Genomic DNA, 26,499 nt, shown 5'->3' with positions numbered 1-26,499 from the left:
CCAAAAAGAATTGTTGTGTACACTTGCACACTTTTATAAATACATAAAATGTTTATATAAATATAATTATTTTAATATGTGTGCCATGGATGATGCTCACAGCTCCATGAATGCAGCTTGTATGAATCTGCACATGATCTGCAGTGCTGTAAGAGCAAAGTTCGATGTGTTATTTTCAGCTGTTTTTAGCATACAATATGTTTATTTATGGACCCATTACATACTGCACATGAAAAAAAAGTCCAAAATGAAAAAAGACAAATTTTTGTCCAATGTATTTTTAATTAGAGTTACACCATATTTGGAGCTCTCTTAAATTTTGGTGGCGATAGGAGTGATTTCCTATTCTAACAATGTTGATAAAGTGCCCCTACTCCTACTCCTAAAAGTAGGCCAAAAATTGTGTCACTGAGAATTTTTGGCCACTTAGGAGCGATTTCCTGCTCTTAGACGTTTAGTTAGTACGGGCCCTGATTATGTTTTTAAACAAACCATAAAACACGTACAATCAACCACGTTTTTAGAGCAACAACACTTTAACTATATCACTATGAAGTTATAATGTATTTATAACTCTAGCACGTTTATATTAATAAAAATGTTTATAATTGATCAACATTCAAATTTTAAAAGCCATTACTAGGCATTATGGTGTACAAATATTATTAGTAATAAGAAATTATGGTGAGCACTTACATCACAACAAGCTTACAAATAATTAAATAGCTTAACTTATTTTTATTTGCAGTATACATGACAGAGGAACCCAAGACCACCACAGCACCTCCTGCTCCCCCGACGCAAAAAACTTCAGATGATCTTGAATTCTTCCCAACAGATGAATATTTGGAGCCCTTCATTGACCCCGGTATGATACATCTAATGTCAGAAGAGAATCTCAATAGCATAAAGTTTGTACTTCATATAACTCATGCAAAACTAACTTCATATAACGTCAAAAAGATGATGACTACTGGAAGGTTGATGATCCTGAACCTACAGCCCCAGGTATCGGCGGGAAAGGCAAGGATGAAGATGACTATTGGGGACCAACATGTGAGTGCACACTTGCGTTTTCCTTTTTTTTCCGCCATATTACTGGCGATACAATTTAAGAGTCTGAGACTGGACCTAAGCAAGAATTGGATTTATAAATAGGGGGAGTAACCAAGAGTCAAAAGTCTGAAGATGTTAAACAACCAGTTAAGTCGGGGCTACTTAGATTAACAAGAACAGAATATATTCAAAAAATAAAGCTTAAACAACCTACCTAAGGGCCAAAGCCAGAAAGACTACAACCAACAAGTGTTAGAGCCATAAAACCTGGACCTACCTAAAACATAGAGCCTTAACTACCCCAAATATTGTCTCCTATTCACTTGAAACAAACAGGAGTCTGATCCTTTAATCAAAAGATGAGCCCTGCATACTAGGCCCAGCCAAGAGCCATTGTCCCCAGGACTAGGAATAAACACAATATAGAGTCCTAAACACTAGAAGTATATTTTGAAACCCTAATGGCTAAAACTGAGACTATAAAAGAGACAGATCCCAAAAACTAGACCTAACCAAGAGTCAGATCACTAAAGATTGGAACTAAACAAGATTGGCACCAACCAATTTCAGATCCTTACAATATTGGAACTAACCAAAGATTATAGCCTCCATTAACGAACCATGAATCAGAGCCCTGAAGAGTTAGACCAATCTAAATACAGGGTCCTGTAGATGATGGCTGGTTCGTGGAGAATTACTTAAAATCAAGTGATTTTGTTGCTTAATTAATATGTACTTTACTTTCTTTGCTCCCAGTCGAGGTGTCAGAAGTACCAATCCCATTCCCAGATGGTAAAGAGATCGTCCCGACTGACAGTGATTGGAGTTACTCTATTACAGGTGAGCTTTAGAAAAAAATACACTGACCTTTTATCGAGAATAGGGGTAAATGAGTTTCATTGTATTTTACAGGATTTACTTACAATTTATAAATTATTGTAGCATAACTTAGTATACAGTATACTTTTACAACCCTAATCCAGAACAAAGCAACAGCATAAAAGTGTAGATCAGGAGTTAGAGGAAACTGTAAAAACCGCCAGTGTAAGCAAGCTTTTATTTATAAAGGCTGTGTTATAGTATCCAGCTTTATAAATTTACACGGCTCATAAACTTAATATCCAGCTCCAAAGAGCGTGTTTTCTTACAGTACATAAAAATCCAAGACGCCTGGTAAGGTTGGCACGGAGATCAGTAGCACTGACGTCTATCAAAGCAAAATATAAAAAGATTACTTTCTCATTGTCTTCTAAACACGCACTAAAGTGGGAAATGAAAAGGTAAGACCAACTCTGATCTTCAGTTTTTATTCTATTTCAGAGCCCACGGTCCCAACCTACGACAGCAAGTGGTGGGAGGAGTACGACTACGAGGACGGTAAAGAAACCATCACGCAAACAAACACTGTGTGATCTTTCAAAGCAAACAGACTCGTATATTTTAGATCTAAAGCAACGATGTGGACGAAAACCTCAGATCTTTGGAATGAATTAAAGGACAGTTGGAGTTTGTCAGCTCTATAATTTATCCTTCTGGATTTTATTTACTGGCTTTACATCACCATAAGGAGGGGTGGTGATATTCCAGCCTGTTATTCTGATTCAGAACATGAAGCAATGTTCTACACTGAGTCTTTCAGACTGCCAGATCCCAGTTTAACCTCAAACACTCACATATTACATACAGATTAAAAGTGGGTGGAGCTAAATGGAGCCCTAAAGCTTTGAACCACTCACTTACCATTTATACTGCTTTATCCTGTATTTAGGGTCAAGGGGGGCCTGGAGCCTATCCCAGGAGGCTTAGAGCACAACGCAGGGTACAGCCTGGACAGGGTGCCAATCCATCGCAGGGCAAACACATACACACACTACGGGAATTTGGGAACGCCAATTACCCTAATCTGCGGGTCTTTGGACTGTGAGAGGAAATCTGGAGTACCCAAAGGAAACCCAGCAAGCATGGAGAGAACATGCAAACTCCATGCACACAGAGACGGAAATCGAACCCGTGATATAATCCCAGCTGAAGGTTTTAATCTGAGTTTCAGAGTGCAATTAGAAAGTCAAACCTAGATTAGAATTTTTTTTTCTGCTCTAAATCATATTGAAGAACAGGGCCCGTATTTACAAAGCTTCTTAGAATTCTTAGCTTAAAAAGTCCTAGCTGGGAATCCTAGACTAAAAGTAAACTCTAAGTAAGGAAAGTACAAAAACCTTTATCTTAGTTAGGAGGATTCAATTCAAGGACTGTGATTGGTTGATAAAAAATATTTCTACTTTCCACCATTTTGTTCTCTGCCACAGAAACTCTTAAGTTAACTATTGAAGTCCTCCTCTCTACTCTTAACAATTTTTAACTTAGGAGGTGTTTTTAGGCCTAAGATGTTTTGTGAATAATTTTTATCTTTTCTAAGATTTTGTCCTAAATTCTAATGGGAAATTCTACAAATTTTCTTAGTATTTCATCACTAGGAGCAACTTTAAGGCTTAAGAGGTTTTGTGAATACGGGCCCTGATCAGTAAAGCCCAGTGTAATGCTGCTTGTGTTAAACTAGTAGAACTTTAAGCGCAGCTTATTAACGGTTTAGATTCTTCCCTTCTGTTTATCTGCAATTGTTTTGTTTTTTTTTTACTTTTGTTTGTATGACGTCATAGCGGATTTGAGAGCTGTCATGTCACACTGTTGTCCCAATATCTCTGTTTTCTCTAGAGAAGAAAAAGGCAGAGGACCTGGAGAGAGAGAGGGAGAGAGCGGGGGAAAAAGAGAAGGAGCAGGAGCGGGAGAATGAGTGGGATCAGAAGAAGGAGAGAGGTATGGCGATGCCTTAAACTTATGCCAAAAAGTGGCTAATAAACTTCCTGAGGGACATCACATTAAGTGACATCATAGTGTGATGCAGTTTTTCCAACTTTTTGGATCTTAACGAGCTTAAAAAGCACACAGATTGTGTGGTGCTCCCAGGCAGCAATGCTTGGACCCGCTCATCGTTGTTTAGCAACTACAGTTTTCTTTGTGATTGTGCTTTTTTTCTACAATTTTACATTAATTCCTTTTGTATTTTAGAAAAGTTTAGGAAATTGCAGTTTTTTTGCATTAAATTCTACTTTTGCATTTCAGCAACTAAAGATGATGATGTCACAAAAACCTTCACAGCTAACCAATCAGGAGCCTTGCTTTAAAATCTGTAGGACCCGCATTGCTCCTGCCCTCATTCTAAAGCACAAGGAAATGCATTAATGTTTGGAATTAAATTTAGCAGTGTGCCCATATTCTAGGAATGTCCGAATTGACTCTGCTGCCTTTCTGAGGCCCTTTTTAGGGCCATTGGAACATGAAATGCCGGGAGGATGATGAGTGGGGGATGGAAAGGGGGGTGGGGTTCAACTCACCCAGATTCCGATACCTCGGATATCTGTGAAACAGCACACACACACACACACACACACGTCATTAAGGAAGATAAGGTCTTACGTGAACTTTATTTAACCCCAACTCCTGCAATTTTAAACTAAATGTGACGGCCTGATCGCAGTGTTTATGTTCCTTAAAAAAACAAAAAGTCATGAAACACCCCTGAGTGTGAGGTGACTTCAGGGTAGAACTGGAGGAGGATCTTTAATAACTTACATTCTCCTTCTCTTTCAAACCCTTTTTTTCAGAGGATGTGTGTGTGTGTGTGTGTGTGTGTGTGTGTGTGTGTGTGTGTGTGTGTGATGGGAGGAAAAGAGCAGAGCAGGGTTCATGAGAGGAAATGTGACACGGGTGGACGAGTGTGTGCTGAACTGAGTCCACTTATATAATCGACACACACACACATGTGCATACAGAAAATTAGGTTAGCGAACACACACACACACACACATACACACGCACACTTAAAAACAAACTTTCACCACTACATCTGGGAAATATTCCAGAATAAGAGAGCAGATCCGTAAGATTTGGAAAAACAAAACTTTAGAGTCTTGTGTGTAAAACTGGGTGAAGTGGAAGTTAGTAAAAAAAAACAAATAAAGACAGAAATGATGTATTTCTTGATTATTCTCTTCTTAAAGAAAATGAACAAAAGTGTTCAGAGTGCTGATCGATGTGGCTGATTTGCACTCGGTGACGCCTACAAAACTCCATATAAGGGCAAAGCTCACACCGCTGAAATAACAACTAAATGGCAAAAACCTTAGAGGTAGAAGTAGATGATATTTAAAATGTATTTCTCTAAAAGAAACGAATTGCATTGGTGAGTACAATTAATTAATAATTCAAATAGAGTATGTAAAATAGAATTAAGAATATAAAAGAATAAGAATTTTAATAATAGGAATATTAAATTATTATTTAATTATTATTAAAAAATCTTCATTTAATATGATACATTTAATACAGAAAATGTTTGCACCAAAGAAGCTACTTCTGAAGTTTATGCAACATGGAAGAGACCGATCTCGCTTCCTGAAAAAGATCAAGTTACTAACTTCAGCTGTTTTGGAGAGATGATTTTACATAAGCCCCAAAAACTGCCATTTTTGAGCGTTATACTGTCTCACTTCGAACAATAAATATTTTAAATGCAAATTATTCATATTGTATTGAGTATTGGTACGAAAATTGGTGTCAGCTTCTAGAAGCATATGATCTGTAAAAATTGTTGCTTAAATGAAAGCATTCCGTGCAAAATTAAGGATTTTTCCCGCCCAAAATCTGTAGTGTCCGTAACCATGTCAGATTCAGGTTGCAATATCTTAACAATTCTGCATTTTAGACTAAGGCTAGACTTCAGGTTTATGTCTTTTTATGTGAAATCTAAATCGGCCGAGTGTCATCTGAATGACTGTTAAGATCATTGAAAGATTTGAATTCAAAAAAGTAACTGACACTAAAACATAAAAGGGCATGAAATTTCATTTAGCAAATGTGTTTCTTTTTATCTGATAAAAATATATCTGTGTATGCATATTTAAAAAAAAAACAAAGCATGGATCGGGATATAAGAAGCATTAAGTATTATAAAAAATGGTGTTACTGTATATGATACTCATGAGGTGAGACACGTTTTAGCACCGATACCATGTTTTGACCGAATATTTACAAGGTCGCTTATAAAGTAGAAGTGAATAGAATTGAAATACGAGGCTTTAAGTTTCTGTAAGTTAACTTAAAAGATGAAAAGAAAGAGAGAAAGTGAGGAGCAGTCGTGACGACAGCCGACCTTATCGGCGCCATCTTCTCCATTTCTTACACTCACATAAGTGTGTAAAAGGTTTTTTAAAAAGTGGATTATGTGGATGTGGCTTAAGTGGTGTGTAGCAGCTCAGCAAGTCAGACTCTCAAAGTGACTGTCAAGAAGAAATCTCTCTGCATGTAGAAACAGCAGGAGTGTGTGTGTGTGTGTGTGTGTGTGTGTGTGTGTGTGTGTGTGTGTGTGTGTGTGTGACAAACTGATGGCTCACAGCTCACACCAGGGAGTTACAGCCCACTGCATACCAGACTCATCACTTATTCACTTAGTGCTGACTGTAATAATGAGTTACAAACATTAAACACACATCTTATAGTCCTGCTCTCACGCCGCTGTGACTCTGTCGGCTGTAAAACTCGCCTGCTTCCTTGATTTCTTTATAAAAAATATATATATCCTTGGAGTTCATGTGAAACGTGTGTGTGTGTGTACTGTAACTAAAATCCATTGAAACTTAGCTTATAAGATCAGTAACTGATTGCAAACAATATCGAGTCGAGAATTCTCATGTACAGATTTACACACACTTACGAGCACGAGTGGATATGAAAGTTTTTTTAATTGGCCAATTGCTTCTGTAAAGGTTTCTAAAAACAAGTCTGTTCATATCATGTTGTCACTAGTTCTTCGTGATCGTAAGTATCGGAACGTACATATAAATGGGCTGGGCGGTAAATGAGGACATGGTGAGGTCTGGGAGGGTTTTGTTGTTATGTTTGGCGAGAGTTTCACATGAGTCTCAGGCGCTGTCAGATCCACACGTGTTCCTAATGAACCCTGTAACATTCCCGGGGCTGGACAGCACCATGCTGCTCTCTCTCTCTCTCTTAATCTATTCATCGGCGCTAAAGGAAAGAATGCCCTTTCTGTGTGTGTGTTAGTAATTATATTACTGTTATAGTAAAGAATTCACTGTGTGTGTGTGTGTGTGTGTGTGTATTAGGAATGACACTGACATTCACGCCACACACAGTCCAATCCAAAACGTTCACGTCTGTAATTATAGTTCGGCTGTAGGATTCTGTAAGTGTGTGTCTGGGTTTAGATTTTGACATTAGATGACCTTTGAACCTTTTCAGAATGGGACGAGAAACGGAGGGTGGAGGAAGAGGAGGAGGAGGAGGAGGAGAGAGAGCGGAGGATCAAAAAACCACCGCGCATTTACCGAGAGCCGAGAGGTGAGTACCCACAATGCATCAGTTACATTTACATACAGGAAAGTCTACAGTTTCCTAGAAAGTTATCGAAGATTATTGGTCATATTTTATTTATTTAAATATTTATATATTTTCATAGTGCAATGAAGATAATAATTCATTGCACTATGAATTAAATTAAAGCACTTATATGTTTGTGTCTGTGTGTGTATGAGTGTTTGAAGCGCCTATGACCTTTAAGTAATATGACATCGACACTGCATTCTCCTGATCACACTTCCTGTCACTTTGAAGCTTTCAGTATGAAGCAGCTCGTCTCCCGCACCCTAAAAAAAAATGTCCTTATTGACTAATCCAAATCCCAGAGTCCTTTGCCCCTGAGTCACACTCGATAACGCGAAAGCTCACGATGAAACATCTGCAAGGCTAAGCTTGTTTTTAAAGAATCCAGGCTGTTTGTTTTAGACGATTATAATCCAGCTAAGATTCGTGCCAGGTCCTCGTCCCGATCCAACAGCTGGTTTCTTTCAAGGCAATATTGAAGCATTCCTGAAGTCCTGAGTGTTCATGAACCAGATGTGGATGTAAATGTGAACTGATCTGGAACGATGAACCTAAAAGTCTCCACGTTAGTAATATGGGTCAGAGTTTCATCATGTCATGTGACCAAATTTTCATTAAATATTAATAAGAATTAACATGAAACATTAGAATAGTTCAATCGATTAAATCTACGTGACGCTGCTATGTACGTTTTGCCCGAAGTGTCTCACTGTCTGTGCATGTTTGAGATCATGTTACTTACAGTCGAAGAATACGGTCGAATATTCTAAGGCAAATCATCCAGTACACTGTGCTAGAATACCGATTCATATGACTGACACATACACTGCAAAAAAATACAGCAAGTGAAAGCTTAAGTGATTAAGCTTATTTCACATTACACGTTACTTAAATTAAAAGCTAAAATTTCTTGTTCTATTGAAAGATCATTTTGTTTCTTTTAAGAAATAACTTTCTAAAAACTAGCAAAATGATCTGCCATTAGAACAGCAGCTTCTCCCCAGCCGCTTTGACCTCTGGTGTTCCACAGGGTTCCATTTTAGGCCCATTTTTTTTTTTAACATGCTGCCACTAACGTTATTTATTTTAAAGCAGAATGTTTTATATCATCTGATTTACAAATCTATCTCCCAGTTGTGCCAATTTTTTCTTTAACAGATGTTTGCATGACATCAAACTATGGCTGTCACTGTGAATTGTCTCTGTGTGAACGAGAGCAAAACAGAATGTATTCTGTTTGGCACCTCCAATCTTTCTAGGTTTGTTACTGCTGGTCTTGATTCCACGATCCCTCATTTTGGCCAAGCTGTCATAAATTTTGTGGTGACTTTAGATAACAGTTTAAACTTTTAGACGCACATTGACTCTGTTGTCAAGGCAGACTTTTTCCATCTTCGCCTCCTCTCAAAGGTCAAGCACTTCCTGAATCGGAGTGACTGGAAAAGCCATTCATGCTTTTATTAGTTCGTTGCTACGCTCTTTACGTTGGAGTCACTCAAGCTCGTGTGCATTGCCTACAACATTTGCAGAATGCTGCGGCTCTTATGCTGACTAATAATCAGAAACTTGATCGTCACATTCCCGTATTCTTCTCGACTGGCTTCCGGTACAGTTCCGGCTACAGTTTAAAGTTTTGATGCTTGTTTTAAGTGCAGTTAATAGCTTGGCATCTTCTTACTTGTGTGTGACAGTAAACAACAAAGTAAAGCTTTACATTCTGCTGATGAAAACCTACTAGTGGTCCTTCGGTCGAGGTCCAATTTATTTAGAATGGCTTTTGGTATTTAATGATTTTATGTGTCTTGTTTTGTTTTGTATATTTTATTGCCATTTTATCGCCATTTATTTTAAAAAAGTGAAGCATATTGGTTCAGCTTAGGTTGCTGTAAGGTGCTATATAAATAAATGTTGATTGATCAATCGATCGATTAATAGAACAAGAATTTTTCACTTTTAATTTTAGCAACATTTGGCTCGAAATATACAGTATATAATTGTATATTTGGGTATTTGTAAACTTATGTAAGAAATAAAGATTTACCTACAAGATGTATATTTAAGATATTTTCCCTTTGCTTAGATAACACTTTTTGAAATGTAGACTAATTTACTTCTAAATAAAGCGTTTTTAGGAAATGTTCATATGTACAAGAGTGAAATTAATGCAAAACACTAAATTGCCAATGTTTTTAAAGTTCCGTTTTTATATGTTTATATGTTGCTAAAAATAAAAGCTGTGAAAAGTGGACATGCTACATTTTTAGCAAACTTGAGTTTTAAGATCTTTTGTTTATATGAAAGAATGTTTGTATGGAAGGGATTTAAGCGATTATAAATTAATAAAATGTTTTAATCCATGATAGTTTAGTAAATAAAAATGTATAATCAATATGGCATCTCATAGACACTACGCTTACAAAACATTGATGCGATTTTCAACTTAAAAGGAGAAATTATATATTTTAATAATTGAATTTATAAGTAAAAGTCTATTTATAAATCTATGCAGTATATTTGTATTAAGGTTTTTTTTTAATCATTTAAATGTTATTGATGTCAGTATGTCCTCCACTGGGCCTGGAGTCTCATCGAATCGAGAGTGACCAGCTGCAAGTGTCCTCCATGCAATTTCACCGCTACGGCTCTCACAGAGCTCGCCTCAACATCCAGGTACACACATACACATACATCACATCACATTATAAGAGGTGCCTGTATGTAAATATGTACATTTATTTAGGCGTCAGGAGATGAGGACAATATGAATGGAGGAGCGTGGTGTCCTAACCCTGAAGACAAAGTCCACTGGATCGAACTGGACACGCGCATGCTCACCGAGTTCACCGGGGTCATCACACAGGGCAGAGACGACCCCATAGAGTGAGACAATTTCTAAGACGTTGACTATTTCACTGAAAAAGAAAGAAAGAAAGATTTATTCAAACATATTTTTCTTTGATCATTTAGAAACGATTACGTTACTTCCTACTACGTGGGCTTCAGTAATGACAGCAGGGAATGGACTGTGCTCCATGACGGGTACTCAGAATGGGTAGGTTGCGGCTCTTATGATCAGTGATTATTTCACAGAAAGAAAAGTATATACAGTATGTGTACAGTATAATGTGTATTTATTATTATGTCACATTGCATCCCAAGCATTTTGACTGTATTATAATTCATTCTTTATCGTTCATCATAAGTATCTGAATTACTCAATTGTACTTTGCACATTTATATTTCGGGATCTGGAAAAAAAGGTTCGTTTTAGTGAATGAAGTATTATCATTCCACTTAAACATCTGCTTCATTCTCTCTCAGCTGTTCTTCGGGAACTCTGACAAACACACCCCAGTGATGTCTCAGTTCTTGGACCCGGTAGTGGCGCGTTACATCCGCATCTATCCCCAGAGCTGGAACGGCTCCGCCTGCATGAGGCTGGAGGTCCTGGGCTGCCCTTTGCATGGTAACAACATGCACTTGCACATGAACATTTTATATATTTTATATTTTTATTATTTTTTCCTTCAACGAGAGGTGTTCAAAACAAAGTAGGACTTTCGCAGAATTTTTGGTTATCCCAGTGTTTCCCTAGTGCTTGGATAAAATCAAAGTTTCTCAGTACACTGATCAGAGTGCCTGATTCAAGTCTGAAATGCCAACCTCCCAGGACCCACTTCAATGGCCCAAACATGTGAAACAGTCATGGAGCGAGGTTAGGACTGTACAGGGATGTGGCAATAACTCCTGGCCGAGTTCCTGTAATGTGCAAGTGGTGTTGGTGAATGATTGTGTGTACAGTTCACACAGACAGATGCGTCTCTTCCTCGTCGCAGGTTTGTGACAAGTTATCTGTCGGTTTTCAAAGATCAGGCATTCTACTCACTGAATGTTCTCATGAACGACTGCAGTGGGCTCCGAGCCACCCCATGACAACCAAGTTGTTCCTGTTGGGCCCTTGAGCAAGGCTCTCAACTCTCAACTGCTCAAATGTATAATAAGATAAAAGTGTAAGTCACTCTGGATAAGGGTGTCTGCCAAATGCCTAAAATGTAAATGTTTACTGCGACTAAAAGTCTCATCACTGTACTGTATTTAAGGTCTTCTGTGAATTTCATCGCAAGTCCCGGTTTGACTTGAACACCCCTCATACTACTTCTTGAATTTTCTCTTAGGCAGGCGAAAGAACTGAGGACAACCTAGTTGAAAATGTCTAGCTGAAATGTGATGATTATAAAAAACAAGAACATACGGATAACATGAAGTATTTTATGAAGTATTATAATAATAACACACATTGTTATGAATGCCTTGTTACTGTTTTAATTAAAAATGTCTTTATGTGAGACAGATTCTGTCAATGAGCACCAGAGGCAGAACGAGGTGACGCCAAGAGATGACCTGGACTACACTTACCACAATTACCTGGACATGGAGAAGGTGAGATGTTTATGACACTGAGAGCGTGTAGTCTCTTAAACCAGGTTTAATTCGATTGAGTAAGTTGGGATTTTGTTTTTGATTTGCAGTTGATGAAGTCCATTTCAGACGAGTGTCCCAACATCACCAGGTTGTACAGCTTGGGTAAGAGTTACAAAGGCCTAGATATCTACGCCATGGAAATCACTGATAATCCTGGGATCCATGAGACCGGTGAGGAATTCCAGATAAAAAAAACTAGAATATTTAAAAAAAATTCTTTGAAATCTCACTCTCACTGTATAACTTGTAAAATGAAAGTCAGTTAGTAAATCTTGGAATATTTACATCCTTGCGTACATGTTCCCATCGCAACAGGTGAGCCTGAGTTCCGCTACACAGCAGGTTACCACGGTAACGAGGCTCTAGGCCGAGAACTCCTGTTGCTACTAATGCAGTACCTCTGTAAGGAGTACAAAGATGGAAACCCGCGAGTGCGCACCCTGGTGGACGGAATACGCATTCACCTCGTACCCTCAGTCAACCCCGACGGCCATGTGATTGCTTTTGAGAAGGTTTGTGTGGTTACATACAAAACTGAAGTAAATAGTAAAGAGATAGTAAAGCAGGTTTTTTTGACCATGTCTCTTAACCTACCCGGGTTCTGCTAGTTCTATTAGATCTAGTCAATTCACCATGATCTAAAATTAATACAGAACCTAAGTGGAAGCTAGCAAGTTAACATTTAAATTGTTAGCATAATTTTATTAGCTCAATTAATACCATGTCTGCCTGGCCCGATAAAACCATCGTTGATTTTTTTTTTTTTTTTTACAAAAAGAGGTACAGCACGGATTTTCTTTTTTATTTGTCTTAGGGTTCAGAGCTGGGCAGCTGGACTCTGGGACACTGGACTGAGGATGGACATGACATCTTCCAGAACTTTCCAGATCTCAATACTGTGTACTGGAATGCAGAGGACAAGGGCATGGTGCCCAAACTGACTCCCAATCACCACGTTCCAATTGCTGAGGGCTATCTGGCTGAAAATGGACCTGTAAGCAAAACTTTACAAATAATACAAAGCATTGAGCATTATTAGTTCGTTTTAATAATATTTGAGTATTATTAGAATGAACATTTAGCAAAATAATGGATGCTTACTCTTCTGACTAGGGCATGACATGTAATATCTGTAATGAATGATGTGGCAACATGTGCAGTTATTTAATTTTATTGTTTAGCTAGCAGTGGAGACACGAGCCCTCATCTCCTGGATGGATAGCCACCAGTTTGTTCTAGGAGCCAATTTGCAAGGTGGAGAGCGAATGGTCACCTACCCCTTTGACATGCGTCGCCTCACCAAAGAGTCTGAGGAGCTGGAGAAAAAGTTGAACCCAAGGGCATACCGTCGCAAGCGCCAGTATGATGAAGAGGAAGAACCAGAACCAAATCCATACCTCCACATCGGGTACCATCAAGAGAGCTACGGTGACCACCAAGAGGGGCAAGGTTACCATCAAGAGAACTATGGCTATCACCAAGAAAGGCAAGGTTACCATCAAGAGAACTATGGTTACCACCAAGAAAATTATGGATATCATCAAGAGAACCAAGAGTACCACCATCAAGAGAACCAGGGGTACTATCATGAGGGTCACTCTGAAGGGGACCACGAAGGATACCAAGAAGGATACCATGAAGGATACCAGGAAGGGCACCAGGAGGAAGGCTATGAACAAGGGTATGGACAGGCAGAACCAGATGAGATCAGGGTGGCTGAGGACCATTCCTTGTTTCGGTGGTTGGCCATATCTTATGCTTCTACTCACCGGACGATGACAAATACGTTCCGGGGAGGGTGTCATGCCGAAGACCCCACAGGTGGGATGGGAATTGTCAACCGTGCCAAATGGAAGTCCATTCCAGGGAGTAAGTATTACATCTCCTGATATAAATGGTGCCATGACCCAACCAGAACCAAACAATTTGCCCCAAAACTTTTGCCCTAAAACAAGAGTACCAATGTTACTTTTTTGTTCCCGTCTCTTTCTCAGGTATGAATGATTTCAGCTACCTGCACACTAACTGTTTTGAGTTGTCCGTCTTCCTGGGCTGTGATAAGTACCCCCATCAGAGTGAGCTCCTGAGAGAGTGGGAGTACAACAGAGAGGCTCTGCTCACATTCATGGCTCAGGTGAGGGAGTCAAGGTTGTTCCTTTAAAACACGTCTCAGCAAAAGATCATGATTTTCAATAGACATTAATACCTACAGTTTACTTCACACTCTGGTGCCCTGCTTTTATAACGTACGAACCTTGATCTTGATGTTTGTAGGCTCAGCGGGGGATAAAGGGGGTTGTCCGGGACAGGGAGGGGAACCCCATTGTAAATGCCAGTATTGCTGTGGAAGGAATCAATCATGATGTCACCACAGGTGAGACCTGCAGACCAGTAGTTTTGTTTTGGGGTCACCTTGTGACCCATGGGCATGTAAATTTATTGTAAATCAAGGGTTTTCTTGTCGTCTATGCATCATAAGATCAAGTTAGCTGACCCCTGTTATCCAGCCCCTCATGCTACTACTGCTAGACTAAGAATTTGCTAAATATCCTCTTTTAGGTGAGGCTGGTGATTACTGGCGCATGCTGAATCCTGGCGAGTATCAGGTAACAGCACGGGCCTACGGTCATTCCTCCGTGAGCCGGAAGTGCGTGGTGGGTTTCGAACCAGGCGCCACCCTGTGCAACTTCGAGCTCAACAAATCTAACTGGGACCGCATCAAAGAGATCATGGCTCTTAACGGCAACAGACCCATCCGACTGCTCAACCCAGGAACAGGAAGACGTCAAACCTTGCGTGGTGACAGAAAGATCAGCAACCAGATTCCTAGTGGTAATGCTGGATTCACTGAACGATCCCGTATGCGACGCCTACGGTTTTTGAAGATTCGTCAGTTGAGGCAGCAGAGACTGCTGGCCAAGATGTCAACTACACCAAGTATGCCAACAACACTGCTGCCGACGACCACAGAACCCACCACTACTCCCAGCACCACCACAACCCAAACATTTTCTCCAGAATTAGAGACCTTCACGCCGTGGTATGACTCGTGGTTCCCAGAGGAGGAAAACACCGCCCAACCAGAGCTTGAGGTCACAGACTCCTTTAACTACAACTATGACTTCAAGATTAATGATTACTAAGACTAAGGGTCAGCAAAGGGTTTGTGCTACTTTCTCTTTTTCATCAGCGCTCGTGGAAAGTTCTTAACAATCAGATGGGTTCTGAAGGAAGTACTCCCAGAAGGGAATTTTGTTCAAGTGCTCTACCAAGAACTTGCCTTATTTCATCAGTTACAAGGAACTAACGCTGTTTAAAACAGGCATCTATGGATCAGTGAGACTTGATGGTGTAAATTGATTAGCCAGTTAGTAACAAAAGTGATATGATCTCCTTTCCAGTTTTTCCATAGATCTGAAAATACAGCTTTAACTTACACAATGTATTTTCCACATAAACTAATTTAATCAACTGTTCTATACTTTGGATCATATTCAGTTTGCAACTTTTTGACCAAATGTAACTTAAACCCCACCCCTTTCTGATCAAAACATAGCCATCACTTACTATCAAAACAAACACGTCTATGCTGTTTTTTTAAACCAAAACAAGTTTGCATTACATAACTAATCCTGACGAAATAAAACTAGTTGCTGTAAGCGTTCTCCGCAGTCCACAGCTTTTGTTTTTCCCAAAGCCAGTAACAGGCTACAGATGTGGCGATCATTTTTCAATAACAACAATTCCTCTACACCCTGTCACATCTTTCTTACAATTCCACTGGGCTTAAACCTCAGAACCTCCCACCTCCCACCCCATCCCATGTCCTTGGACAACCCGCACGGTTCCCACAGAGCCAAAAACTGAACATTTATACAAAAAAGTGACTTTATTTACACTTCTTTCACACAAGTAAGCACCTCTGTCAGCACTGCACATGGTCTACAGGAAACGTTTCTCTCAGAGAGACCTTAAGGTTGAATGGACTTGTTTCATCCAATAAAAGCTTGATTATGGATTTTCCAAAGTTTGAACTTGTTTACAAACCCACAGCTTCAAAATACTCAAAAACATGAATGATTTTTATCAAACCTATTGTCTGACATACTTGCCAATAAAAATTTTTATTAATTATAATTAATTTAATTAATTCATTAACACATCGCTTACACATTTTTTATTTGAATATTTAGCATTTCTTGGTAATTACAGAGGGCTTCTCCTCCTGCTCAACGGTTTGTTTAAGAAAACACAACCACAAAGTCTGACATTTGACGCTGTTTAGTGACTGACATTCATCTCGTTCTCCTCATCATCATCAGCGGAAAAGGCGGAGAATCTGATTGGTTCGCACTCAAGCGTGCGAAGGTTTACCAGGCACGCCGTCTGAGTACTGCTGAATTCTGGAATCGTCACCAGCAGCACCTCCTGACCTTCAGGACCTGAAAGAGAGAGAGAGAGAAAAGAAGAAAAAAAAAGTTGGTATCCCAGTTTAAATAAGAAAGGCATGGCCTCTGTGTTACATGTCACGGTAAAGGAGGTGTGGACGTTGTGCATTTCAGTCCTGGTAAAAGTGATGCGGTCAATGTTCACATCAGTCAAAGTCTAGGATACGTCATCATTGTTACCTTTAATTTAAAGTAAAGGAGTCACTTAGTTATAATAAAGGAGGTGTGGCCTCAGTCATTTAGTTATAATAAAGGAGGTGTGGCCTCAGTCATTTAGTTATAATAAAGGAGGTGTGGCCTCAGTCAATTAGTTATAATAAAGGAGGTGTGGCCTCAGTCGTTTAGTTATAATAAAGGAGGTGTGGCCTCAGTCGTTTAGTTATAATAAAGGAGGTGTGGCCTAAGTCACTAAGTTATAATAAAGAAGGTGTGGCCTCAGTCGTTTAGTTATAATAAAGGAGGTGTGGCCTCAGTCGTTTAGTTATAATAAAGGAGGTGTGGCCTCAGTCGTTTAGTTATAATAAAGGAGGTGTGGCCTCAGTCATTTAGTTATAATAAAGGAGGTGTGGCCTCAGTCGTTTAGTTATAATAAAGGAGGTGTGGCCTCAGTCGTTTAGTTATAATAAAGGAGGTGTGGCCTCAGTCGTTTAGTTATAATAAAGGAGGTGTGGCCTCAGTCGTTTAGTTATAATAAAGGAGGTGTAGCCTCAGTCAATTAGTTATAATAAAGGAGGTGTGGCCTAAGTTACGAAGTTATAATAAAGGAGGTGTGGCCTAAGTTACGAAGTTATAATAAAGGAGGTGTGGCCTTAGTCAATTAGTTATAATAAAGGAGGTGTGGCCTAAGTTACTAAGTTATAATAAAGGAGGTGTGGCCTCAGTCGTTTAGTTATAATAAAGGAGGTGTGGCCTAAGTTACTAAGTTATAATAAAGGAGGTTGGCCTCAGTCGTTTAGTTATAATAAAGGAGGTGTGGCCTCAGTCGTTTAGTTATAATAAAGGAGGTGTAGCCTAAGTTACTAAGTTATAATAAAGGAGGTGTGGCCTCAGTCATTTAGTTATAATAAAGGAGGTGTGGCCTCAGTCGTTTAGTTATAATAAAGGAGGTGTGGCCTAAGTTACTAAGTTATAATAAAGGAGGTGTGGCCTCAGTCATTTAGTTATAATAAAGGAGGTGTGGCCTCAGTCGTTTAGTTATAATAAAGGAGGTGTGGCCTAAGTTACTAAGTTATAATAAAGGAGGTGTGGCCTCAGTCGTTTAGTTATAATAAAGGAGGTGTGGCCTCAGTCGTTTAGTTATAATAAAGGAGGTGTGGCCTCAGTCGTTTAGTTATAATAAAGGAGGTGTGGCCTAAGTTACTAAGTTATAATAAAGGAGGTGTGGCCTCAGTCGTTTAGTTATAATAAAGGAGGTGTGGCCTCAGTCGTTTAGTTATAATAAAGGAGGTGTGGCCTAAGTTACGAAGTTATAATAAAGGAGGTTGGCCTCAGTCGTTTAGTTATAATAAAGGAGGTGTGGCCTCAGTCGTTTAGTTATAATAAAGGAGGTGTAGCCTAAGTTACTAAGTTATAATAAAGGAGGTTGGCCTCAGTCGTTTAGTTATAATAAAGGAGGTGTGGCCTCAGTCGTTTAGTTATAATAAAGGAGGTGTAGCCTAAGTTACTAAGTTATAATAAAGGAGGTGTGGCCTCAGTCATTTAGTTATAATAAAGGAGGTGTGGCCTCAGTCGTTTAGTTATAATAAAGGAGGTGTGGCCTAAGTTACTAAGTTATAATAAAGGAGGTGTGGCCTCAGTCATTTAGTTATAATAAAGGAGGTGTGGCCTCAGTCGTTTAGTTATAATAAAGGAGGTGTGGCCTAAGTTACTAAGTTATAATAAAGGAGGTGTGGCCTCAGTCGTTTAGTTATAATAAAGGAGGTGTGGCCTCAGTCGTTTAGTTATAATAAAGGAGGTGTGGCCTCAGTCGTTTAGTTATAATAAAGGAGGTGTGGCCTCAGTCATTTAGTTATAATAAAGGAGGTGTGGCCTCAGTCGTTTAGTTATAATAAAGGAGGTGTGGCCTAAGTTACTAAGTTATAATAAAGGAGGTGTGGCCTCAGTCGTTTAGTTATAATAAAGGAGGTGTGGCCTCAGTCGTTTAGTTATAATAAAGGAGGTGTGGCCTAAGTTACGAAGTTATAATAAAGGAGGTGTGGCCTTAGTCAATTAGTTATAATAAAGGAGGTGTGGCCTCAGTCGTTTAGTTATAATAAAGGAGGTGTGGCCTCAGTCGTTTAGTTATAATAAAGGAGGTGTGGCCTCAGTCGTTTAGTTATAATAAAGGAGGTGTGGCCTCAGTCGTTTAGTTATAATAAAGGAGGTGTGGCCTCAGTCGTTTAGTTATAATAAAGGAGGTGTGGCCTCAGTCGTTTAGTTATAATAAAGGAGGTGTGGCCTCAGTCGTTTAGTTATAATAAAGGAGGTGTGGCCTCAGTCGTTTAGTTATAATAAAGGAGGTGTGGCCTCAGTCGTTTAGTTATAATAAAGGAGGTGTAGCCTCAGTCAATTAGTTATAATAAAGGAGGTGTGGCCTAAGTTACGAAGTTATAATAAAGGAGGTGTGGCCTCAGTCAATTAGTTATAATAAAGGAGGTGTGGCCTCAGTCGTTTAGTTATAATAAAGGAGGTGTGGCCTCAGTCGTTTAGTTATAATAAAGGAGGTGTGGCCTCAGTCGTTTAGTTATAATAAAGGAGGTGTGGCCTCAGTCGTTTAGTTATAATAAAGGAGGTGTAGCCTCAGTCAATTAGTTATAATAAAGGAGGTGTGGCCTAAGTTACGAAGTTATAATAAAGGAGGTGTGGCCTTAGTCAATTAGTTATAATAAAGGAGGTGTGGCCTCAGTCGTTTAGTTATAATAAAGGAGGTGTAGCCTCAGTCAATTAGTTATAATAAAGGAGGTGTGGCCTAAGTTACGAAGTTATAATAAAGGAGGTGTGGCCTTAGTCAATTAGTTATAATAAAGGAGGTGTGGCCTCAGTCGTTTAGTTATAATAAAGGAGGTGTGGCCTAAGTTACTAAGTTATAATAAAGGAGGTGTGGCCTTAGTCAATTAGTTATAATAAAGGAGGTGTGGCCTCAGTCGTTTAGTTATAATAAAGGAGGTGTGGCCTCAGTCGTTTAGTTATAATAAAGGAGGTGTGGCCTAAGTTACTAAGTTATAATAAAGGAGGTGTGGCCTCAGTCGTTTAGTTATAATAAAGGAGGTGTGGCCTCAGTCGTTTAGTTATAATAAAGGAGGTGTGGCCTAAGTTACTAAGTTATAATAAAGGAGGTTGGCCTCAGTCGTTTAGTTATAATAAAGGAGGTGTGGCCTCAGTCGTTTAGTTATAATAAAGGAGGTGTAGCCTAAGTTACTAAGTTATAATAAAGGAGGTTGGCCTCAGTCGTTTAGTTATAATAAAGGAGGTGTGGCCTCAGTCGTTTAGTTATAATAAAGGAGGTGTAGCCTAAGTTACTAAGTTATAATAAAGGAGGTGTGGCCTCAGTCATTTAGTTATAATAAAGGAGGTGTGGCCTCAGTCGTTTAGTTATAATAAAGGAGGTGTGGCCTAAGTTACTAAGTTATAATAAAGGAGGTGTGGCCTCAGTCATTTAGTTATAATAAAGGAGGTGTGGCCTCAGTCGTTTAGTTATAATAAAGGAGGTGTGGCCTAAGTTACTAAGTTATAATAAAGGAGGTGTGGCCTCAGTCGTTTAGTTATAATAAAGGAGGTGTGGCCTCAGTCGTTTAGTTATAATAAAGGAGGTGTGGCCTCAGTCGTTTAGTTATAATAAAGGAGGTGTGGCCTTAGTCAATTAGTTATAATAAAGGAGGTGTGGCCTCAGTCAATTAGTTATAATAAAGGAGGTGTGGCCTCAGTCGTTTAGTTATAATAAAGGAGGTGTGGCCTCAGTCGTTTAGTTATAATAAAGGAGGTGTGGCCTCAGTCGTTTAGTTATAATAAAGGAGGTGTGGCCTCAGTCGTTTAGTTATAATAAAGGAGGTGTGGCCTCAGTCGTTTAGTTATAATAAAGGAGGTGTGGCCTAAGTTACTAAGTTATAATAAAGGAGGTTGGCCTCAGTCGTTTAGTTATAATAAAGGAGGTGTGGCCTCAGTCGTTTAGTTATAATAAAGGAGGTGTAGCCTAAGTTACTAAGTTATAATAAAGGAGGTGTGGCCTCAGTCATTTAGTTATAATAAAGGAGGTGTGGCCTCAGTCGTTTAGTTATAATAAAGGAGGTGTGGCCTAAGTTACTAAGTTATAATAAAGGAGGTGTGGCCTCAGTCGTTTAGTTATAATAAAGGAGGTGTGGCTCCTTATCCAGAGCGACTTACATTTTTATCTCATTACACATCTGAGCAGTTGAGGGTTAAGGGCCGCGCTCAAGGGCCCAACAGTGGCAACTTGGTGGTTGTGGGGTTTGAACCTGGGATCTTCTGAACCGTAGTCCAATGCCTAGCGTCCCCAGTTAGGGAGGTGGTGTTTAACTGCTTATTAGTTAATAATAAGGCGTGGCGTCGACGTTATCGGTCTCAGAGAAGAAGGCGTGGTACCTTTCAATCCCGGGGAAAAAAGGCATGGCCTATATGCCTAATAGTCTCTGTAGAAGAGGAAGGCGTGACCAATGGGTGTGAGTTAAGAGGGTGTGGCCTTTGTATTCATCACAGCTTTCTCATCTTTTATTAATCACAGTTAGTGTGTGTGTGTGTGTGTGTGTGTGTGAGGGTCCTGTCCTGACCTGTGATGCGTTTCGACTGGTAGCTTGGCGCGTTTCCACTGAAGTACACATGAGGACACTCATTAAGGATGAACGGGTCCTTCTGGTAGAACGGGTAACAACCTGCGCACACACACACACACACACACTAAACATTAAACTAGTAATAAAACACACAAAAGAAAATTCCATAATGTGAGTCTGAACAACACAAAAGGGTTGAACCTCCTGTGTGTGTGTGTGTGTGTGTGTGTTGTATACCGAGTGTGTCGGGTGCAGTAGGAGCGAGGTGTCTGAGTCGCAGTGTGTTCTCCAGGATCTCCAGGTGATCGTCTACGCTGCTGTACTTCACGATGTCGCTCACGTTCTGTCCTGACGTCCCGAGGAAACTAACCACACACACACACACACACACACACACATCATTACACATCAGATATACAACATATCGATCACCTTCCCACTGCTCTTTAATACGTCTTCACATTCACACCAGACGACATCATGACCAGACGACATCATGACCAGACGTCTGGTTTTGTGTGATATCAATACGAGATGTCGGTTGCTATGGCGACCGCTCGAACAGAGATGTCTGTACGGGTTTTGATCCCTGCTCGCTCTGCGTGTGTGTCTCGCTCTCACCGTACGCCGTCCAGCGCGGCCTGGTAGGGGTTGGTGACGAGCTGCAGGGTGCGGTACGAGCCACACAGGGGGAACATGCAGCCGTGCAGGGGCTGCTGGGGCAGGGTGTAGTTAGTGGGGTCGAACTCTCCCGGCATCACGTCCACCGCTACGGAGGCCTGTGTGAGAAACACAAACGAACACATAAAAAAAACTGTGTATGAGCTGTGTGTGTGTGTGTGTGTGTGTGTGTGTGTGTGTAGGAGAGACCCTCACCACCAGTTGAACCAGCAGCTCGTCCAGCAGTCTGATGGCCTCCACGCTCCCCGCCTGCGTCTTCTTGGTCAGATACTTCGCCTGGGTTCAATAAACAAACAGACAAACCAATAAATAAACAACCTGTGTTTGGGTGTGATGTCGTGTGTAAGCGTTCCTGCCGCAGCCGGACCTTGGAGCTGGAGTCTTTGTCCTGCGTGCTGCGACTCAGCAGGTTTCCAGCCAGCAGGACGCGAGAGACAGACGCCGCGCCGCTCTGCTCCCCTTCATCGCCCAGGTGACCCGTTACCGTGTCGACCAGCAGCTGCAATCCCAGCATGCTCTCTGCTCCGCTCCCACCCAAACCCAGACCAGAGGCCAGGAGCACGAACCTGTAGAGAGAGAGAGAGAGAGAGAGATCAGCGTGACGTGAATACGACTTTAATATAACTCTGTGTGTGTGTGTGTGTAATTATTACAACAATAAATAAACACACACCTGTCAGTGTTTAACGGTTCTCTGGGAGTCTGAGGAGGCAGATCAGCCAGGCAGAAATCCTCCACTGTGAATTTCCCGTCGTTTTTCTCTGCGCCCAGGACAGCGATCACACTTCCTTTAGCAGGACACACACACACACACACACACACACACACACACACACACGTTAAGGATTTTATAAAGAAATAAATGGAGTTTTTACTCTGTTCTGTTATTCTGCACGATAAAGAGTCCCGCTTTGACTCGAACACGCCTGGTATCATAACACAACATTCTACAGGGTCGACTGAGACACTCCGACTGGTTACCAGTAACAAACTTGCAGGTTTCCATATTGCCCTCCAGTTTGATCCTCTGCAGCTCGTCCTCCAGGATCAGCTCGTCTGATTGGCTGATGTGTTTGGTCCGAGGAGGCTGCGGGAGCAGGTTGTGCTGAAACAGAGTTTATTTTTATTTTTAAAAAATCAATAAATCAATTAATTAATTAATCAACAAAACGTCCCTGGAGCTCACGTTAATGGTGAAAACACACTAATTTTGGACGTGGACAAAAAAATGCCCATAAATGCCTATTTTTATAGTTTAAACCCTAAAAGTGGATCCAAAACTTTCAATTTCAAACTCGGCTTAATACATTACGCTTAAAAACATCCCACAACGGACTGTAAAGGTGAACCCGTGTACTGTACTGTAAAGGTGAACCAGTAGAAAATAGAAAAAAGCGAATAATTTGATACTAGTTTATTAGTGCGCCACCTGTAGGATTACGGAGGAACTGCAACAGCTTCCGAGCGATTGTGGGGTCAGTGTGGTGAGACGCGAATAACCACAATATTATACTGTAAGAGTGCCGTATGGTTACAGTGAGGGCCGGATCGATTGTTTCAGTCAGAACAGATATATTTTATTGAAAGTCAAATATAATTTAAATTTCATTTTTATTTTGAAAATCGAAACAAAATGAGATAAACGCTCCAGCCGGACTGTTAACCCTAATGTTAATCACTAAATAATAATAATAAGAAGAAGAGTACAGAGACGGATTAAAAGCACGTTTAAGGTTTTAACCTTCATATAAAACTCTCGGAACTGACGCTCACACATTAGTTTTTTTTATTTTTCATTCTTCTTTCTTTTAATAGACGTGTGTTTGGGGTTTATAAATCCAGATTATAAACATGTGTCTTAAAACACACACTACACGTTTACTCTGTATGTTATGTCTCTGTTTGAAAATCAATAAAAAATATTATTGAAGTAAATAATCAATGTTTTTTCTTAGAGCTCTGAACAACTCCTGTGTGAATGGTTAATGGCACCACCTGGTGGACGACAGAGGAACTGTACAATTTTGACCAATAAAAAAAAAAAAACATTAAAAAATGAAAATAAATTATAATTACATAAAATTATTTTTAACAAACACAGGGGACGACAGAGTGACGAACAAACGAGTCTCTCGATGCGGAAACATAAGGACGAAGGTGATGTAATTGACTGGTTGTCATGGTTACCGTTTCCTAGGCTCATCATCGGTACTGCTTTGAGGTTTTCAACATCACAGAAAATTATATAATTATCATTACACGATTTATTAACCGTGTTGCTTACTCACCGTGTGTGTGTGTGTGTGTGTGTGTCTGTGTGTATTGTTCACCTCCTCACTGATCTCCTTCAGGATGGACGGCTGCAGCTCCATGTGTTTGAACAGCGTGCCGACGATCACGCACCTCTCACCCGTCTGCAGGTCACACAGCTTCCTGATCGGCACCACCGACCCTGACACACACACACTTTCTACAGTTAGCAATAAAACAAAACTATCCGTAAAACAAAATAAACAAACATTTGGCTGCGATGTCAGAGGAATAAAACACACAGAGATTAAACCAGGTCATAAACTCTTTATTAAATCTTCTATCTGAATAAAATCTTTCAACTAAATCAATATTTTGGTCTGATTAGTTTCTTCCAAGGAGAACTGGATCTGTAACCCCCCCCCCCACCCGACACACACACATAACATACAGTTTCTCCTCCTCACCCCATTTCTGCCGCGCTCTCTCGCTCAGGATCTCGCGCATGTGCATGAGGCGCGTGGCGTAGATGTGAGCGTACTGACGGCTGAAGCTGCGCTCTCCGAGATGGAAACACTCCGAGCAGGCCGAGTACGACGTCTCCGAGCGCTCGAACACCGGCCGCTCCGAGCTCGGGGGACTCAGCAGCGTCTGCTTCGGCACCGCGACGTCTGAGAACATGACTGAGACCTGGGGGGAGGGGGGGAATAAATAAAGAATAAACACAATAATAATTAACTGTTACAGTGTTTGTGTCACCTCCCGATACGATACGATATTATCACCGTACATCGGTGACGAGTCAATTCTATAAGTATCACGATTTTATAAACGTCTCGATCAGATGTTACATTTTGTTACAAACCTCTAGAAAAAGTTTGATGAGTAATTAAATGTATCGTGTTCCTTAGAACATTAGTTTTCGCACTTAAAACCCAAACGCAGCGTTTAAATTCTACAAACTGACTTCAGATACAAGAGTTTAACGTTTAACTTCAGATTAAATTAAACACGAAGCTACACTGTTACTGAGCAGCGCGTCTCTCCGTGTTACATCATCCGGCGTAATCATTATTATTCCTAATCAAACTTATTTAGGAATAATTCACTCCGACCACACGGGATGGACAGGTGTGAATAGTTCAGAGAGCGCCACCTGTAGGATTATAAAGAGAAAAAGCAACAGGGTGCTGACTCACACGCCTCCAAAGTGCACGTATATACATGAGATGTATGGGGTGTGTGTGTGTGTGTATATATATATAACCGTATGTACATGCAGATATATATATATATATATATATATATATATATCTGTATATATATATATCTGTATCTATATATAAATGTAACATAGGCGGATCTTGGGCTTTGCTGCAAATCAAAAATGTTTCAGAAATAAAGAATTATTATTTATTTTTAAATCCCACATTAAAACCCTTCGATCTAACTTTTTCCTCCAAACTGTGAGTGAATTAGACACACACTCCACTCCACACACACTTACTCCAGTCCTTATTAGTCAAAAAGTGTGTGTCAGAAATCACACACACACACCGGTGTGTTCACCGTCAATCAACAATGTCCATCCCGTGTGTTAGGAGTGAATTATTTCTAAATAATAATACTTACGAAAGAAGAAAGAAATAATAATAATTACGCCGGATGATGTTACACAGAGAGACGCGCTGCTCAGTAACAGTGTAACTTTGTGTTTAATTTAAAGTTAAATGTTAAACTCTTGTGTTTAAAGTTAGTTTGTAGAGTTTAAACGCTGCGTTTGGGTTTTAAGTCAATAATCTAATGTTATAATGAACCTGATAAACATTGTGATAATATGGTATGGGACGGGACGGTGACTCTCATCACTAACATATACAGTAGATATGGGTTGTTTTGTTGTTGTTCATTTAGGTTTGGTTTAGGGGTGTACATACTTTTGCACCAGTATGTACTTTACCAGGAATAATTATTTGATGTATATATTTTTTCTTAAACTATCTATACATGTGCATTTATATTTATTATAGTTAAAGATGATGAAGTTATATGTAGTATTTATCAGGTTGTACAGATTATTAATATAATGTGTTTAATAATAAATCAGAGACACAAAGTTAAAGTTACTGGCAGTAATTACAGTAACACACACACACACACACACACACACACACCTCGCTCAGGTTTATCTTAACATACAGGACATTCTCTTACCTTCTGATGAACTTCTAACCGAAATGAAACGATGCCTTTGATGTAAATTGTATATTTATATTAAACAGAGTAACAGATGAGTAACAGATCAAACACGCAGCCGGACACAGACACCAGGACACTGCTTTAGGATCTCGCGCGAA

The 26,499-nt window shown here is 39.9% G+C and overlaps 2 protein-coding genes across 3 annotated transcripts in view; one reads left to right on the top strand and one right to left on the bottom strand.

Annotated features, from left to right (window-relative positions):
* Positions 1-16,015, top strand: part of aebp1b (AE binding protein 1b) — a 23,428-nt gene extending 7,413 nt beyond the window's left edge. The window contains exons 5-22 of the mRNA XM_053504963.1: positions 749-868; positions 964-1,056; positions 1,813-1,896; positions 2,377-2,433; positions 3,769-3,870; positions 7,375-7,473; positions 10,076-10,185; positions 10,256-10,395; positions 10,483-10,567; positions 10,837-10,981; positions 11,867-11,955; positions 12,045-12,168; positions 12,313-12,509; positions 12,812-12,991; positions 13,179-13,866; positions 13,992-14,131; positions 14,272-14,371; positions 14,557-16,015. Coding sequence (XP_053360938.1) covers positions 749-868; positions 964-1,056; positions 1,813-1,896; positions 2,377-2,433; positions 3,769-3,870; positions 7,375-7,473; positions 10,076-10,185; positions 10,256-10,395; positions 10,483-10,567; positions 10,837-10,981; positions 11,867-11,955; positions 12,045-12,168; positions 12,313-12,509; positions 12,812-12,991; positions 13,179-13,866; positions 13,992-14,131; positions 14,272-14,371; positions 14,557-15,140 — 3,137 coding nt within the window. The 3' untranslated portion in view covers positions 15,141-16,015. The remainder of the gene's footprint in view (positions 1-748; positions 869-963; positions 1,057-1,812; positions 1,897-2,376; positions 2,434-3,768; positions 3,871-7,374; positions 7,474-10,075; positions 10,186-10,255; positions 10,396-10,482; positions 10,568-10,836; positions 10,982-11,866; positions 11,956-12,044; positions 12,169-12,312; positions 12,510-12,811; positions 12,992-13,178; positions 13,867-13,991; positions 14,132-14,271; positions 14,372-14,556) is intronic.
* pold2 (polymerase (DNA directed), delta 2, regulatory subunit) lies at positions 15,868-26,499 on the bottom strand. 2 transcript variants are annotated; one of them, XM_053504965.1, is made up of 11 exons: positions 26,357-26,499; positions 24,610-24,832; positions 24,223-24,344; positions 22,874-22,997; positions 22,566-22,680; positions 22,260-22,458; positions 22,088-22,168; positions 21,833-21,990; positions 21,449-21,576; positions 21,209-21,310; positions 15,868-16,439 (listed from the first exon to the last, which is right to left on the bottom strand). In XM_053504965.1, exons 2-11 carry the CDS (start codon positions 24,821-24,823, stop codon positions 16,279-16,281), a joined length of 1,404 nt encoding a protein of 467 aa, XP_053360940.1. In that variant the 5' UTR covers positions 24,824-24,832; positions 26,357-26,499; the 3' UTR covers positions 15,868-16,278. The 2 variants fall into 2 exon arrangements, with proteins under 2 accessions (XP_053360940.1, XP_053360941.1); XM_053504966.1 differs by having other exon boundaries at positions 24,610-24,825.

Source organism: Clarias gariepinus, chromosome 9 (assembly GCF_024256425.1).
Source record: "Clarias gariepinus isolate MV-2021 ecotype Netherlands chromosome 9, CGAR_prim_01v2, whole genome shotgun sequence".
Taxonomy (NCBI): domain Eukaryota; kingdom Metazoa; phylum Chordata; class Actinopteri; order Siluriformes; family Clariidae; genus Clarias; species Clarias gariepinus.
This window is presented reverse-complemented; position numbering and strand designations above follow the sequence as displayed.

Excerpts from the sequence above, each read along its gene's own strand:
- pold2 (XM_053504965.1), bottom strand. The coding sequence starts at position 24,823 with ATGTTCTCAGACGTCGCGGTGCCGAAGCAGACGCTGCTGAGTCCCCCG. Across the intron at positions 22,998-24,222 it reads TGAAGGAGATCAGTGAGGAG|CACAACCTGCTCCCGCAGCC; the intron begins GTGAACAATACA and ends ACTCTGTTTCAG. Across the intron at positions 21,991-22,087 it reads AGCTGCTGGTTCAACTGGTG|GCCTCCGTAGCGGTGGACGT; the intron begins GTGAGGGTCTCT and ends TTTCTCACACAG.